The sequence below is a fragment of the Lynx canadensis genome, chromosome X, assembly GCF_007474595.2.
Source record: "Lynx canadensis isolate LIC74 chromosome X, mLynCan4.pri.v2, whole genome shotgun sequence".
NCBI classification, from domain to species: domain Eukaryota; kingdom Metazoa; phylum Chordata; class Mammalia; order Carnivora; family Felidae; genus Lynx; species Lynx canadensis.
The window spans coordinates 79,309,343-79,327,089 of record NC_044321.2 but is presented as its reverse complement, the minus strand read 5'-3'; the positions used below and the strand labels follow the sequence as shown (position 1 = coordinate 79,327,089).

Here is a 17,747-nt window from a genome sequence, read left to right as displayed (position 1 = left end):
CCTTCTGACAGAAATCATTGAGAACAAAAACTTTCCTTTTCCCAAAGCCCTGCAAGGTGAAGCTGAATGACTTGGTAAAAGCTTCAAGGAAATCAGCATAACAGATCATGAATAAGCAACCTTTGTTCCTGTCCCTGTATGGGTTACTCAGAAAGTTCACTGAAATATGATGCTGCATATAGATCCAGTAATTCTTGGCATAAAATATTTCCAAATCCACTTATCTACAAGAGATAGAAATGGTATCATGAGCAGAGCTCTGGTGCAGAAGAGAGCCACTCTAAAATAACTGTGCAGGGGCATCTGGGTGGCTTAGTAGGTTAAGCGTCTGACACTCGGTTTCAGCTCAGGTCATGATCTCATGGTTCATGGGTTCGAGCCCCACATCAGGCTCTGTGGTGACAGTGCAGAGCTTGCTTGGTATTCTCTCTCTGCCCCTCTCCTGCTCTATCTCTCTCAAAATAAATAAACATTTTTAAAAATGAAAATCTTGCAAACAGCTCTGTGAAATATCTCAGAAGTGGGTCCTTTAACACTAGTCAAACCTTTAAATGACTGCAGTCAGTCCTGGCCATCTTAACTGCAACCTCATGAGTGACCCAGAGCCATAATTGCCCAACTTAGCCACTTCCAGCTGACCTTCAGAACACGTGAGATAATAAAGGTTTGTTGTTTTAAGCTGCTAAATTTGCAGGTAAGTATTTTTGCAACAATAGATAACTAATAAGACATTTTTCAAATAATTTACTCCCCTCAAAAAAGCAGAATTACATATATTACTAGCAGCAATGTACGAAGCTGCTATTCTATTACCCTGGTTTTGCTTAACAATTCTTTCCATAAGAGATATCACATATCTGCTCTTCTCAATCAGCTTTTGTGGAGGCTATACCGTTTGTTTGGCGATAAAACTGAATGGGCAAAATTAGCACATTGGAAACTATAAGAGACCAACCAAGAGGGACTGAAAATCTGCTTAAAAATAACCAAGAGACAAGAAATCAAGGTGGCTACAAAATTTAAAAATGGTTTCAAAGAGGAGGTAAATCATTTGCAGTATATTCTGCAGAGAATAAAATTATTTTTCCTAGCCAACAAAAAATAAACTGATATAATTGAAAACTACTAAATTGGAAAGAAATGGAAAAGCCAAGATCATATATAGCAAATTTTCCTATCCAGTTCATGTACTCTTCTATAAATTTGAAAACAGTGCTGTAACTGTGGGTGAACTATTTGTCTTTGATATGCTCAGAGATAAGAGCTTCTAGAATAGAGCACAAGCATGTCATCTAAATCCCCAAACAATAAAGGCAACTGTCAATTGGAAATAAATGTATTGAGCACCTATTGTGCTCAGGCAAGGGACTCTGTGGGGGAAAGGTGGCTTACTTTAACTACCCTCTACTTGGTAGCTGGAGCCCAAATACAGACCCCTTCTCCTCAGGTCTACCCCTCATCTCCTTCCTCAACACTCTTCCTCCACAAAACAGGTAAGGGTAAGGGCAGGGGATCTAAAAATAGAGCTAGAAGGGGAGGGGAAATTCCTGCCGCTGCTGCTAATGGGACTTTATAATAATAAATATCATTTATGTAACTTCAATATATACTAAAGATTTGTATTCATCTTGTCATGGAACCCAAAATAACTTCATTTCCTCCACTCCTCTCTAATCTCCAGAAACCTGCTTCTTTACCAAAGATAAGGCTGGTTTTCTCCTTCCTTGAGATTTGATTTCTTCCCTAAAATGAGGATAACAATGCTTCTTATGGGGTTGATCTGAACATGTAATGACATCATGTGTGTGCGTGAGGGCCAAGCCCTATGAAAATTGAACCTTAGCATGTTAAAGGGTTATGGAAAATGCAGGAGAAGCATTTTCAGGGAACAGAAAATGGTCCAGTTTGCCAAGAGCACAGGGGGCTTGGGAGAGAGGACTGGAAATGTACTCTGAATCCGTGGGGTGGGGTGCATTAAATGTCAACTGAGGACTTTATAAATAATGTCAGAAAATCCAACTTGGTAAATATACTGTTGCCTGGGGCAGGAGTAGGGGTAGTTTGGTATAAGAATGTGAAGAATATTATTTCAAGTGATAATGACATACAAATGTTATATTTTATTTCCTTCTACTTATTCAAGATCTTATTTATTGTGGTTAATATACATCATGTCTTATTTTCTAGAATTCTGACTCCTAAATTTAATCCCAAATAAAGCTGTGTACATATGTAACACTTGCATTTTACTCACAACTTTCTGGCAGCAATACTATTTCAAGACCTTAGGAGATGGGGATGGAAGGAGGTGACAGCCAGTGCAAGCAGTATGTCCTTCTGTTGATAGGCAGTAGTATGCCTCTGAAAGTGTCTAGGTAAGGAGATTATATCCAGCTTCGAGAAAACTGATCTAGGCAACTGTGAGCTATTAAAGAGAAATTATTCTGACATTTGCTAAAACAATAAGGAAGACTTCATTCAACACTATTGCAGTAAGGGAGAGAGATTGAACTCAACTCCAAATACAGCAAAGACAGCTAGGAATTTACAGCAGTGAGTAAAGTGAAAAGCGTCAGTGGATGGAAAATTATTAAGAGGACACATCAAGGTGAGGGAGATTCTTGCTAAAGGCAGGCCAAGGGCTTAGATATGAAAGGTGTAGGATAAGGAACTTGATCATATATCAAGGATGGGGGATTCCTAATAAACTGATCTTGGCAGGATTCTTGCTAAAGACAGGCCAAAGGTAGCAAGCCAAAGTCATGGCCTAGTTTAGAAGAGGTCTCTGAAGAGGTCTCAGAAGAGGAGTTTGACTAAAGTTTGGTCAAGAAGAGTATCTTTGCCGGGACATGGTTACCCAGAAAGAGTATGACAGAGGTAAGGAGAAATGTGGATAGCCTCTATAGAGGTAGAATACTGGGAGTGTAGATGTGTTGCTTTCTCTGGTGGGCCCTCCCTACTGTGTGGAAAGGTCCCTTGATATTGGATGGGAAAGAAGCAGATCACCTGGGAGAGTGTCCTCTCAATGATCTCTAGGTATCTAGTCATGAGGCATTGGTCAGTAAGGTAGTCTAAAAATGGCTCCCAAAGATATGTTCACGTCCCAATCCCCAAAACCTGTAAAAACCTTATTTGGAAAATGAGAATTTGCACATGTAATTAAATTAAGGATTTTGACATGGGGACATTATCCTGGATTATCTGGGCAAGCCCTAAATGACAGTACAAATTAATTTATAAGAGGCAGGAAAGCAGGGGCGCCTGGGTGGCGCAGTCGGTTAAGCGTCCGACTTCAGCCAGGTCACGATCTCGCGGTCCGGGAGTTCGAGCCCCGCGTCGGGCTCTGTGCTGCCTGCTCAGAGCCTGGAGCCTGTTTCCGATTCTGTGTCTCCCTCTCTCTCTGACCCTCCCCCGTTCATGCTCTGTCTCTCTCTGTCTCAAAAATAAATAAACATTAAAAAAAAAAAAAAAGAGGCAGGAAAGCAGAGGGAGGTTTGCATACAGAAGAAGAGGACACAATGTGACCATGGAAACAGAAATTAGAGTGATGTGGCCACAAGCCAAGAAATGCTGACAGCCACCAGAAGCTGAGAAGAGGCAAAGAATAGATTCTTCCCTAGAACCTCCGGAGTGGGTACAGTACTGCCAACACCTTGGTTTTGGCTCAGTGAAACTGATGTTGAATGTCTTGCCTCCAGAATTATGTAAGAATGAATAAATTTCTGTTCTAAGCCAGCAGTTTGGTTACAATTTGTTACAGCTGTCTCAGGAAACTAATACAGTCAGGCAAAGCAACCACAGGGTTAACATCAGTATTGTCATCTAAGTGGCTGCCTGATACACACCAGCCACTCAGTATGTGGTCATGAATGAATGGAGGTGACTACTGAGCTCAATCTCTGGTTAAGCACATGCATCCTCATGCAGGAGATTGCAAAAGCAGGGTCTGAGTATCTCTGACCCATGACCACTGTATGCTATGTCCTCCAGAGTCAAAATGCAGCATATTCAGGAGACCCTAACCTTTCTCCCATGTAAACCCTGAGCAAATCCCCCTACAGGAGTCTAAACACAACCCTGCCTCCAATCCTGAGCATTAAATTGGGTTTCTCTGTATTGAGGCCTTTTGGTAAATGGCTGTCAGGAATACGATGAAAAATGCCCATAATGTAGAGATCTCTCTAGTCTCTCATTGTAGTGTGGGAGACTTAATAGGCCCATCTTGAAGAAAGCCCCCTTTTGCTGATAATCACTGATTTGGGCTGGATGAAATAGAACCTGATCATAAATATGTACTTACATGTAAGGCATGATCAGCCTTTGCTGATAATGGCACAGATACTAAAATCTTGAGAAGGTGGAGTGATCTCCCAGAACATTGCTCCACTGCTGCTTTCTGTGGGTATGATGGCTTAGGACCTCAGCAGAGGCTCTTTGCTGTAATAAAATGAAAGCTGGACACTATGATGTATTGCAGCTGTGCATGGCCAGAGATGGGTGCAGCTGGACTGTGGTCACTGTCCTACTGGCCTCCAAACCATTTCTTCCTCCTTTCAGTAAGGGATACTGGGTCTTAATGGGCTCTGGAGCTGCCCCTGCCTTGCCCCTGCCCTGCGTTGATCCTATTCTTTCTTTCTGCAAAGTCATGCCTGCCTTTCCTTCCTGGTCCCTTTCTTATCTTTCTAAATTCAGGTATAAGTCTGAAGGTTTATAGGATGTAGGAAACTTTATCTGAACTGGCACCTGGCAATTCTGGGGGTGCCAGAACTGGCACAAGGTTTACAGCTGCCTTGCAAATGGATCTACTGCAAGTTGATGAATGTTTTCAGGTGAGCTTGGAATTTATTTAATAAGTGACAAGTACTGTTCCAAATCACAAGCTGTAACAATATCATGCTGCCACATTATTAATATCTCCATGTCTCAGGTGAGGAAAATAACTCAAATAGGGCTTCATGTCCAAAGTCACAGATCAAATAAAAGATTGAAGCAGGATGCTAACCTACATCTGTCTGGCTGCTAAGCACTATTTATTTTATATTAAGAATGGATTCTGGTCTAACAGATTGCAATAGCCATGGTTTCACTCCCCAGGGCATCCACTACCACCTTGTAACTTGTAACATCCACTACCACCCTGTGTAACCTTGACTTGCCCCAAAATCTAGATTTCAGAACCAAACAACCCCCAAGCATTAAGCCTGGGATACAGGTTGATTCATCATAACTACAGCTTTGCCCCACTCCCAGCCTCACCCCCACCTCCTACAAACATGCATGCGAGCTTTCACAATGGTGTATCCCTTGTCTGTGCAGCATCCATGATCTCCTCTTGTCCTTCTCAGTCTTGTGGACACAAACCTGGTTTTGCCCATTTAGCTTAACTTGGCTCTCTTCTGTCCTTCATGTGCCTTAGGTAAACCTGCCTTTTGGTCATGTTCAAATCAGATCCTGTGTATTCTTAGAACATATGCCTTTTCCCATCCCTGAGTTGTTCAGACTTTACACAGGTCTCCCACAGTCAGGAACCAGCAGGTCAGGTGGTCAGGGGTGAAAAAGTTACACAAGAGGGGGAAGGCTAACAGTCTGACACCCAGGGAGTCATTCATTTGCTGAATTTACCAAGTTTTCAGCATGGCAGAGGTCAGAAACCTGCTTTGCAACATGAATCTATCTCATCTTCAGGGACTGACTTATATGCCCCTACTCAGGAACCTACTTGAACTGGGCATATTTGAAAGACTGCAGAAAATACTTGCACAAGGCCATCTGTATGTGGGCTGAGGAGACTACTTGGAAGGTACTCATGATTCGTATATTTGGGGGAAGCCTAAGAGGTTGTTGGTGGCTGTTGGTGATAAAATGGGCCCAATCAAAATCAATTTGTGGTAGAGGCTCAGGAGCCTCAAGGAAATGATTCAAGCTGTGTCTACTGCTTCAGGAAAGCCACAACTGAAGAACTGGTGGGGAGGCCTGACACAAAACTATTTCAGGTCACAGTAGGGGTAGAGAGGTCTGATGCAGGGGCATCTGGGTGGCTCAGTCAGTTAAGTGTCCAACTTTGGTTCAGGTCATGATCTTGTGGTTTCTGAGTTCCAGTCCTGCACTGGGCTCTCTGCTGTCAGCACAGTGCCTGCTTTGGGTCCTCTGTCCCTCTCTCTCTGTCTGCCCCACCCCTGCTCACATGAGTGCTCTCTCTCTCTCTCTTTCAAAAATAAATAAATATTGAAAAAAAAGAGAGGTCTGGTGCAAAAGGAAATTCATACTGAGGGAGAACAGAGCCAGATACAATCATGTCATCCTGGAAACAAAATCTTGTCATTAGGGAGGTAGAGCTATTCTAATGACAGCACAGGGACTGGGACTCCTGGTAGTACCTTTTCCAACACCCCATAGAATAGTGTAGGTAGATAATTCAAAAATAATTACTGAAGAAATCACAATGATTCTCATATGTTGTCTCTCAGGCTTTTGTCAGAAGCCTAACAGTCTCTTTTCAGCAGCTGGCGGCTGACAGCTGGAGAGAGGTGCATTCTGTGCGGATCACTGCTGGCGGCGGGGGAGGGGGGGGAGGGGGGAAGGGAGCTCCCACAGACAGGCTCCAAACACAAACTAACCTTCTGAATGGGGCCCTGCACCGCACTAACCTGGTGACCCCACACACATGCTTGCTTTGCATTCAGAAAAGCTGACTTTCAGTCACTGTGAGAGCAGGTTGTGAAATGGTCCCTGTGACACTCCCAGCTTAGTGTCAGGTGCGGTGAGTGGAATCCCATTTCACCAGTTGCAATCTGGTTTTGCAATAGCCCTCGAGGCACATCTTGAAGAAATCTTCCTTTTTGCTGACATTTTAGGAATTCTCCCTAAGGAAAAAGGACCTTGATTTGTAAGTGAATTCGCAATGCTTTTCCATATCAGTTTGGGAAGGAGGATACAGAAGCTGTGTCATGCTGACAGGTAAGATTGTCTCTGGAATAGAGACCTCCTTTATGGTTGGATAAATGCAGAAATATGAGTGCCTGGGTGGCTCATTTTGTTGAGCATCAGACTTCTGATTTCAGTTCAGGTCATGATCTCATGGTTCATGGGATCAAGCCCCACATGGGGCTCTGTGCTTACAGTGTGGAGCCTGCTTTGGATTCTCTCTCTGCCCCTCCCATGCTCGCTCGCTCTCTCTCTCTCTCTCTTTCAAAATAAATAAAATAAACATTTAAAAATTTAAAAAATAAATGCAGAAATAAATGAATGGGTGAAGGACGGGATGCCCACATAAGTTCCCTTCCTATCCTCTGCTCCACTCTCTTCGTTTTGATGTTTTCTAAGAAGACTCTAGGATAAAATGTTCTCTAAGGTGGTCTCAAGAGTTATTTTGCAATTTGTGAATGTATCAGATCAGTATGTTATACACTTTAAACTTACACAATGTTACCTCAATAAAGGTGAGGGAAAAGAAGGAAGATTATATACAAGATTTGTTTTTTTAAAAACTGGAGGTGGGGTGTCCAGGTGGCTCAGTCGGTTAAGCGTCCGACTTCGGCTCAGGTCACTCTCTCATGGTTCGGGGATTCGAGCCTGCATTGGGCTCTGTGCTGACAGCTCAGAGCCTGGATCCTGCTTCAGATTCTGTGTCTGTCTCTGCTCCTCCCCCACTCGTGCGCTCACTCGCTCTCTCTCTCTCTTTCTCTCTCTCTCAAAAAAAAAATAAATAAATAAACATTTTTTTTAAAACTGGAGGAAAATATGCCAGAAAATCAACAGTAATTTCCTTTGGCATATATATTTCTATACTTTCATAAGTTCCTATAGAGAACATTGTTACTACCGTATGATCAGCAAATATAAACTATTCACAAAACGAGGAAAAAAGTAGTCACTATATCTGCCTTTAAGGATTTTAGTATATAAAGTGTTATGAGACTAAGTGTGGGGGAATTCCTTAACTTATCAGTGGTTTAATAAACATTGTGTACTTCTGGAAAGGAAGTACAGAGTACAACAGAGCCATAAAACTATGCTCAAGACTGCATACAGAAAATATGTATTGAGGGATACCTTTGTGCAAGGCAGTTAATATTTAATCCAAACCTTGATCATAGCTATAGATTTCTGTACTCATTTTGGTTTGCCTTACCCAGGGGTGGGAGACCCAACTCATTCATTCTCCCAGATACACTGTATATCCTGACAGCCCCTCTAAAGTGGGGAGGATTTTCAGTTTCAAGTCTGACCATCCCAAGTGAATAAGATATCCTTACAGCATGGGAGGAAATATACAGATAGTAAAAAGTAAGGTTTGGATAAAAGACAAGCATGACCATCTGAGACCAAGGAATACAGGGAATGGGAGAGGAGGGAAGTGAAAAGGGTAAATATGAGCCTCGGACCCTTCAGAACCCCACCTCCAAGGAAGGCATCCAAAGTGCTGCTGCCTGAAGCTGAGAACCAGGAGTCCTCTTGGGGTTAATAAGTTTCCCAGAATCCCAGGGATCTGACACAGTCCATGCCCAGCAAGGAATTGCTTCTTTCTGAAACTCTATCCCCACTTTTTACCCTAACCCCAAAGCTGCCACTGCTAACACAGGTTCCTGTAAGGGCCATGCTTCATTTGTGGAATAGAAATGATTCCACTCTGGGGTTAATAGTCACCCTCCTAGGAGGCCTAGTATATGCCACCGGTCAATAAATATTTGTTGAATGCATAAATAAAGGGATGGATATGTTGATGAATATTTGGCCAAAAGCTTTGTCTGGGAATTATGGGCCATCAGTGTTTGATTTGTTTCTATGGTTAAGCTGAATGGTTTGGTTTCAGGCAGATACTTTGACTGATGGTGACTGAGAGAGAGAAAGGCTGGTCTATTTTTCACATGCTCTTTATTCAAATATAAAGCAAAAAGAAATAAAATCAACGGATGGAGATATGGAATACTGCCTCTGCCACATATAAGTTGAGTGACTGTCTAGAAAGTAATTCTCATTTCCAAAATTAAGTTTCCTCATCTCCAAAATCTAATCGTGGTACTTATCTCACAGGGTTGTTTAGACCTCCTGTAAAACCTCCTGTAGCTCCATGCTTGACACAGAGCAGTCATTAAACAAACATCCTTTCTCTTTCCACTGAATCTTCCTTTTTTTTTTTCACTGTTCAAAGTTTATTTGATATTTTAGTTGGTTGGTATGACACTTAGATAGTTGGTTGCATTGTTTATACGTAGATCTTTCTTTTTACATTATATGGCAATGTACACTATATTCTGACTTATATAGGACACAAAATAAGATCCTTTAGAACAGTTATGCACAATACATGCAATACTGAATTTATACATTGGATCCCAGGAGGTGATTGGCCGGAGGGGAAAAAAAAAAAAAAGTTGGTCTAGGCATGTTGGGTGAAGGAACCAGAAGTAATACAACACACAGTAAATACTCGTCTGGTTTGAATAGCAACTGCAGCATATGCCACATTGGCAGTGGTGTCTCTGAGGTAGTGGAACTATTTTAAGTTAACCAACTTAGGACGACGCAAGATGGGTACCGTCCAGCATCAGGATGTAGCCGCAAGGTTTTGTGAACCATTCCTATTTGTAACTTAGGAAACTGATGTTTTTCCTAGGCCATTTTTAATTACTTGAATAAGAGATCAGATAATAAGGACAATATACACAACCACCAACTAAAAATCCTGTTGTAGTCTAGACAGTGAAGTGGTACAACATTAGAAAACGTTAAAACTGCAGCTCTTTTTGGATCCCCCAGAGTGTATCTGCACTCTTCTTCAAACGGGCCTCTTCCTCAGGAATCAGGGTCACCTTCACAACGTCTGAGATTCCATTCTGTCCCAAGATGCAAGGAACACTAAGGAAGACATCATCTTTTATTCCATAGAGACCCTTAATCATGGTGGAAATTGGATGCACCCGCCTAAGATTCTTCATTATGCTTTCTGCCAAATCTGCCACAGACAGTCCAATGGCCCAGGAAGTGTAGCCTTTCAGTTTGATCACCTCATAGGCACTGTCAACCACCTGTTTGTGAACCTCTTTCCACTTTTCCTTATCTTCATCAGTGCCTAAGTCAGGGTGCAGATTCTTCAGGGAGACACCAGCAACATTTACTCCACTCCATACAGGCACACTGGAGTCTCCATGCTCTCCAAGGACCCACCCATGACAGCTTAATGCGTGAACTCCCAGCCTTTCCCCCATTAGGTAACGGAACCGGGCTGAATCCAGATTGCAACCACTTCCAATAACATGGTTTTTGGGAAAGCCACTTATCTTCCAAGCCACATAGGTCAAGATATCCACTGGATTGGAAACAACAAGCAACTTGCAGTTTGGGCTGTATTTTACAACATTAGGAATGATGAACTTAAAGATGTTCACATTACGCTGGACCAAATTAAGACGGCTCTCTCCTTCTTGCTGACGTGCCCCAGCTGTGATAATAACCAGCTTGGAGTTTGCAGTCACATTATAGTCTTTGCCAGAGACAATTTTTGGTGTTCTGAGGAATAGGCTGCCATGCTGGAGATCCATCATCTCTCCCTTCAATTTGTCTTCCATGACATCAACAAGAGCAAGTTCATCTGCCAAGTCCTTCATTAAGATACTGATGGCACAAGCCATGCCAACAGCACCAACCCCAACAACTGTAATCTTATTCTGGGGGGTATGGTCTTCCTTAAGAAGATTCTTTTTTTTTTTTTTTTTTTTTCAACGTTTATTTATTTTCGGGACAGAGAGAGACAGAGCATGAACGGGGGAGGGGCAGAGAGAGAGGGAGACACAGAATCGGAAACAGGCTCCAGGCTCTGAGCCATCAGCCCAGAGCCTGACGCGGGGCTCGAACTCCCGGACCGCGAGATCGTGACCTGGCTGAAGTCGGACGCTCAACCGACTGTGCCACCCAGGCGCCCCAAGAAGATTCTGAATCAGTTGATCCTTGAGAGTTGCCATATTGGACTTAGAAGCAAAAGGAATCGGGAGTGCACGTCGAGCAGGCGGGCGTCGGCGGCGCGCGGTGTTGGGTCCGGACTTGGCGGCAGCGGCTCCCGTACCTGAATCTTCCTTTAAAAGAGACAATTTTGAGATCAACTAAATAGCATAACTACCATAAAAAGCTCTCTAAAATGGGTCAGCACGGAGGGAAATAAATATGTGTGTGTGTTATGGTTGACTTTCATGGTCATGTGGTAGGAATCAGCTCGTGGAGTCTAGCAGGGTCTGGGGTAGGAAGAAAAATCCTAACTGTATTTTTAAATAATTCACTTTGGCATCTGCAATGTCTTATCATGCTCCCACAAGGCAAGATACACAACACTTGTCAGTGCTAGACCTATCACTAACTATAGGATCTTATTGAGGTCAAGATGCCTCTCTTCACTTCTGTAACAGGATAGCAACAAGTAGCTTTCATGAATCAACCACCCAGGAATGTTGTGGAAGCCAATGAAAAAGCCCTTTCCATTGTTTTTTTTTTTAATATATAGTTTATTTATTTTGAAAGAGAGGGAGAGAGTGCACACATAAACGCACCAGCAGGAGAGGGGCAGAGAGAGAGAGAGAGAAAAATCCCAAGAGGGTTCTTGGCTGTGAGTGCAGAGTTGACACAGGGCTCCGTGAGATCATAACCTGAGCCAGAACCAAGAGTCAGACGCTTAACCAACTGAATCACCCAGGTGCCCCCATTGTTATTTAGTAAGAAAGAGGCTATGTGAGGCCAAGGACAGGTTTAAGAATCATACTAAAATATAAATCTTCCTCCTAGTTGTTGTAGTAGTAACAAGAGGAAAGGTTATTTAATGTCCCAATGGAGCAGGGCCACATGTCACCAGAAATTCAAAGGGTACAAGTTCATAACCGTGTAAGGAAATCAGAGAGCCTTCCAAAATCAAGAAGTTTCTCTGTGGCAGACAATGTGCTTTACCTGAATTGTATTATCTCATTGATTTTTTTAAGTTGAAGCATTGTTGGCATGCAATGTTATATTAGTTTCACATGTACAACATAGTGATTTGACAATTCTATATGTCATACAATGCTGACCACGCTAAGTGTAGTTATCATCACTGAATTCTTAAGGTTAGGGAATAGGGATTATTATACCCATTTTATGAATGAAAAAACTAAGAATCACAGAACTTAAGTCATTTCCCCAGAGTCAAACAGCTAGTAGTTAGTGCAGCAGGGAATCAAAGGCAAGTATGTCTGACTCCAAAGATGTTAGCTCTTAGAGAAAGACCACAACAGAAGTGAGGGCCCAAAAATGCATATGTAGTCCAAGCATATGGGAAGAGTAAAAAATGTCCATTTCCAGGAATCATCTTTTAACCATGGACTTTTAAAATCCTACTCCCTGATGGGGCGCCTGGGTGGCGCAGTCGGTTAAGCGTCCGACTTCAGCCAGGTCACGATCTCGCAGTCCGGGAGTTCGAGCCCCGCGTCAGGCTCTGGGCTGATGGCTCAGAGCCTGGAGCCTGTTTCCGATTCTGTGTCTCCCTCTCTCTCTGCCCCTCCCCCATTCATGCTCTGTCTCTCTCTGTCCGAAAAATAAATAAACGTTGAAAAAAAAAAATTAAAAATAAATAAATAAATAAATAAATAAAACCCTACTCCCTGAATAAACTGTCTTCTATATTTCCCACTTAATGGAGATGTGAACATTTGATAGGCAGGATTATGGGTAGAATTGGCATCAGTGCCTTGATGCTCCATCAACTCTCTCCCAAAAGGATACAAAAAATAAAGAAGAGAGAGGGATGGAGAGAAGGAGAAAGAGAAGAAAGGGTCAAAGAGAGAAGGAAAGAGACTGACAAAAGCAGCTGCATCCTCTTTTAACGTTTTTATTGAGGTATAACAATTACGCAGTAAAGTGCACAAATCTTAAATGTACAGCCCAATGAACTTTACATACATATCCACCTGTGTAAGCAGACCAAGGTATAGAACAGTTCCATCACCTCATAAGGCTCTCTTGGGCCTGTTCTGAGTTAATCTCTACCTCCAGAAATAACCACAGATCTGACTACTTTAAATATACATTAATCTGCATGTCCTAGAATGTTATATAAATGGAAAAATACAGTACATGCTCCTATTTTTTTTTGGTTTGGCTTCTTTCACTTAGCATTATTATTTTGGGATTTATTCATTTTATTGTTAAGCAGAATCTCATTGTATGGAAGTACTACATTTTGTTTATCTACTCATTTATTTATGCATATTAAGATTGTATCTGGGGGCACCTGGGTAGCTCAGTTGGTTGAGCATCTGACTTCAGCTCAGGTCATGATCTCACAGTTCATGATTTCAAGCCCCACATGGGGCTGTGTGCTGTCAGTGCAGAACCTGCTTCAGATCCTCTGTCCCCCTCTCTGTCTGCCCCTCCCCCACTTATGCTCTCTCTCAAAAAATAAATAAAACATTAAAAAAAAAGATTGTATCTGGTTTAGGGCAATTACAGAAAGAGTTGCTATGAACATTCATGTACAAGTCTATATACACATATGCTTTTATTTTTCTTGGGTATATACCTAGGGATGGAATTGTTGGATCATAGAGTAAGCATATGTTTAGCTATAGTAGACTCAAAAGCACTGAATCTTAGATCTCTATTCTCTGCATAGCTTGGTTTTTTTATTTAGGGAAGTTAACTTCCTTTTTTCCCCACAAAATGAAAGCTACATGTACTCTCTATAGAAAATTGGAAAATATAGCAAAGCAGAAAGGGGGGAATTACTCATGTAACTCAGACTCAAATAAGCTATCTTGTTTCTGGAATTCAGTGTCAACTACTGGCTGGCTTGAGAATTAAGAAACATAGTTGGAGAGTTCCTGGAAAATTAACTAAGCAGACTGTCAAGCATAAAACCAGTTTACAAATCCATGGAGTCTCCCTCTATGAGAGTCAGGGCCCAGACTGTGATGATTAGTTTGGACAGAGCCTCTGGTCAGGCCCAGAAAGTAAAACAAAAAACAAAAAACAACAAAGAACAACAACAAAAAACCATCCATATTCTCTGCCTGCCTTCCTGAACTTTCTTACTACATGGTGCTGGGGACAAAGGAACACACAACACAGTTCCTTCCTGTCCTGGTAACTGAACTTTTGCCTATTAAGAGAAAAATGTGTAGATCACATCCTAACATGCTATATCCATACAATGGAATATAGCATAGTCATTAAATATGATTGCATAGTTGTATATTTAGCAATAGTAAAGTGTGCTCAAGACCATTTAGAGGACATATCTTCCTGTAGTGGTTAAGACCACGAGCTTTGGAGGGGGACCTGGGTGGCTCACCCAGTTAAGCATACAATTTTTTATTTTAGTTCAAGTTATGATCTCATTTGTGGAACAGAACCCCGCATGGGGCTCTGCACTGACAGCGTGGAGCCTGGTTGGGATTATTTCTCTGTCTTTTCCCCTCCCCTACTTGCACACTTTCTCTCTCTCAAAATACATAAATAAGCCTTTTTTTTTTGAGAGAGAGAGAGAGCAGGGGAGGGGCAAAGAAAGACAGGGACAGAGGATCTGAAGCAGGGGCAGAGAGAGACAGGGACAGAGGATCTGAAGCAGGCTCTGTGCTGACAGCAGCAAGCATGATGTGGAACTTGAACCCATGAACTGTGAGGGCCCAAAAATGCATATGTAGTCCAAGCATATGGGAAGAGTAAAAAATGTTCATTTCCAGGAATCATCCTTTAACCATGGACTTTTAGGGCCCAGGATAGGGCCCTAGGATGAGGCCTACTTGAAATGCGGTGTTAGAAAAACGTGTCTAAAGTTTAAGGAGTCTGTCATTTCCTTAGGCTATTGTATTGTATTCTTATCATTTTGCCCTACCTTTCCCAGTAGTCTCCCCACAGAATATATCATATCTCCACTATTTTGTACTTATTACCCCATAGGCATTTTAAGTTTCTTTGAGATATAATTTATATTCATAAAGTTCTCCCATTTTAAGTCTACAATTGAATGGTTTTTAGTAAATTTAGAGTTGTGCAAGCCATTAGCAAAATCTACACTGAGGACATTCTCATTATCTCCAAAAGACCTTAGTGCCCATTTGCAGTTAATCCCCGTGTTCCCAACCCAGAGGAACTTTTGAATACCCTCATATTTGCCTAAGGACGAAAGGTACAGACTAACCAGACAAGCAAAACTCAAAACTACCACACCTGAAATAATTTGAGAATCTCCAAGTAACAACTGTTCAGTGTGATTATTTCCTGAAAAAGATTTTGATGTTTATATTTGAGAGAGGGAGAGAGAGAGAGAGAGACAGAGACTGAACAGGGAAGGGGCAGAGAGAGAGAGACAGAATCCGAAGCGGGCTCCAGGCTCCAAGCTGAGAGCACAGAACCTGATGTGGGGTTCAGCTCTCAGACGGTGAGATCATGAACTGAACTGAAGTCCAACGCTTAACTAAGTGAGCCACCCAGGTGCCCCTGCTGACAAAGATTTAACAGGAGACAAATTGGTGTCAAGTGATGAGTGGGAGGAAGTTTGAATGAAGGGGTAGAACATTTTAAGGCTTTGCTGCAGAGAAATCATCCCCCCCCCCCCGAGCGCCGCAAATAGCAAAATTATATGAGTTGAGAAAAAAACCAAACAAGAGGACCAACATGTTTTCACAACTTTTTAAAGTTCTAATATGATGTTGTGATAGAGGGTAATTATCCATGATCCAGTCAGCACTGGGAGTTTAGAGAATGGAAAGAAAAGGATTCATCACAAGCCATAAAAGCTGAATCAACACTCAACTGAAATAAACATGTATTGAGCGCCTACTCTGTGCCAGGCATGGGGCTACACGCAGGGGAAACTGGCTTCCCTCGACCCACCAGAGGATCCCTGGCGCCTGTTCTCAAGGCTGCCCTGGAGCCAAGGTGCTGTGGGCACAGGAAGCATGACTTCCCCGAGGAACAGACCAGAGTTAATCGACGGAAGGGGCGCCCAGGAAGTTCCAGGGCTGTTCCTTTTCGACCCCGTGGTCCGGTTCGGCCTTGGCTTCCCGCTCCCAGCGCCCAACTGAACCCGAAGAAGTGAGAGGGAGCTGGGAGGGGGAGCGAGGTTCCTGGACCAGCCTTAACTTGTTGGGCCCCGCTTATCGCGGTAGAGGTCTCCCCTCTCAGAGATCCACTGACACGCAACTGACTCCCCTCCCCAGGCTCCCTTCCGCCCACAGCCGCGCTAACCACGCCCCCTGCGTCAAGGCCCGCACAAGTCCCCGCCCAGCTGGCCGCCATTACGCGGGCAGCCTCTTCCCGATCCCTACACGGGAAAAGGAAATACACTGTAGGTGTGGTGGGAGGGAGGAGAATTGATGGTCTCTGGTAAGCGAGAGGGGAAAGGAAGGAATTGATTCATGTCAAACTATCTCTCTCCGTCCCCCTGAGCTTCACGCCCTCCGCCCGACTTTACTCACCTCTGGGCGGGCTTGCAGGAGGAAAACGGGACTACCCGCTGAGGAGCCAGAGAGGAGGAACTAGACCCAGCGCGGGTCCCCGCTACCCTTACCACACGGGGCCCAGAGCGCCGCTACTCTTAATTCTATCCCATTCGGACCTGAGCCGTGTCCTCTTGCCCATGTTAGACATCATTTCCTTGTCCCCTCCAGCATTCTGGTTCTTTCCCAAACACAAGATTGGTTTTCACCCTGCCTGAGACTCAATTTCCGCATCTCTATAATGGTGGTGGCATTGACACGTAATAGCATCGCGTGTATGAGAAAAAAGCCCCGCGCAAACAAGGGGAGGCAGGGGGAGCAAGTGCTGTAATGAGAAAAAGAACCCTGGAAAACGGCCCTCGTAATATGCAGGTAGATGTCCTAATTAGTATGTTGGTCAGACAGAGCATTGGAATAGGTAGTTTAGAAAATAATTACTGGATAAAGTGCAGTCATTCTCAGATGCTGGCGGAAGTGCATTCTGTGCATCTGTCTGCAGATCACTGCTGGCGGCGGGGCGGGGAGGGGGGCTGCTGCCACAGACAGGCTCCAAACACTAGTTAACCTTCTGAATGGGGCCCTGCACCGCACTAACCTGGTGACCCCCCACACATGCTTGCTTTGCATTCAGAAAAGCTGACTTTCAGTCACTGTGAGAGCAGGTTGTGAAATGGTCCCTGTGACACTCCCAGCTTAGTGTCAGGTGCGGTGAGTGGAATCCCATTTCACCAGTTGCAATCTGGTTTTGCAATAGTGGAATCCCATTTCACCAGTTGCAATCTGGTTTTGCAATAGCCCTCGAGGCACATCTTGAAGAAATCTTCCTTTTTGCTGACATTTTAGGAATTCTCCCTAAGGAAAAAGACCTTGATTTGTAAGTGAATTCGCAATGCTTTTCCATATCAGTTTGGGAAGGAGGATACAGAAGCTGTGTCATGCTGACAGGTAAGATTGTCTCTGGAATAGAGACCTCCTTTATGGATGGATGAATAAATGCAGAAATAGGGGTGCCTGGATGGCTCAGCCATTTGAGCATCTGACTCTTGATTTCAGCTTAGGTCATGACCTCATGGTTCATGATTGAGCTTATTGTGCAGAGCCTGCCTGGGATTCTCTCCCTCTCTCTCTGCCCCTCCCCTGCTCGTGCGCGCTCTCTCAAAGTAAATAAAATATTTAGAAGCTTTTCAAAAAATAAATGCAGAAATAAATAAATGGGTGGAAAACAGAATGCCTACATAAGCCAATGGTTCTGTGCATCAGAATCACCTGCAGGGCTTATTAAAACACAGA

The 17,747-nt window shown here is 43.3% G+C and overlaps 1 protein-coding gene and 1 long non-coding RNA gene across 2 annotated transcripts; both read right to left on the bottom strand.

The window, feature by feature from the left end:
• Window positions 1-9,128: 9,128 nt before the first annotated feature.
• Window positions 9,129-10,694, bottom strand: LOC115507422 (L-lactate dehydrogenase A chain-like; the record flags this gene model as incomplete). The annotated part of the gene is made up of 1 exon (XM_030305754.1): window positions 9,129-10,694. A coding segment is annotated over one exon (966 nt), but the record flags the coding sequence as incomplete, so codon positions are not given.
• A 265-nt stretch (window positions 10,695-10,959) lies between these two features.
• On the bottom strand, window positions 10,960-16,523 carry LOC115507423. The gene is made up of 2 exons (XR_003966646.1): window positions 16,437-16,523; window positions 10,960-11,072 (listed from the first exon to the last, which is right to left on the bottom strand). It is a non-coding gene; the product is annotated as an uncharacterized LOC115507423 (long non-coding RNA).
• Between the last annotated feature and the right edge of the window lie 1,224 nt (window positions 16,524-17,747).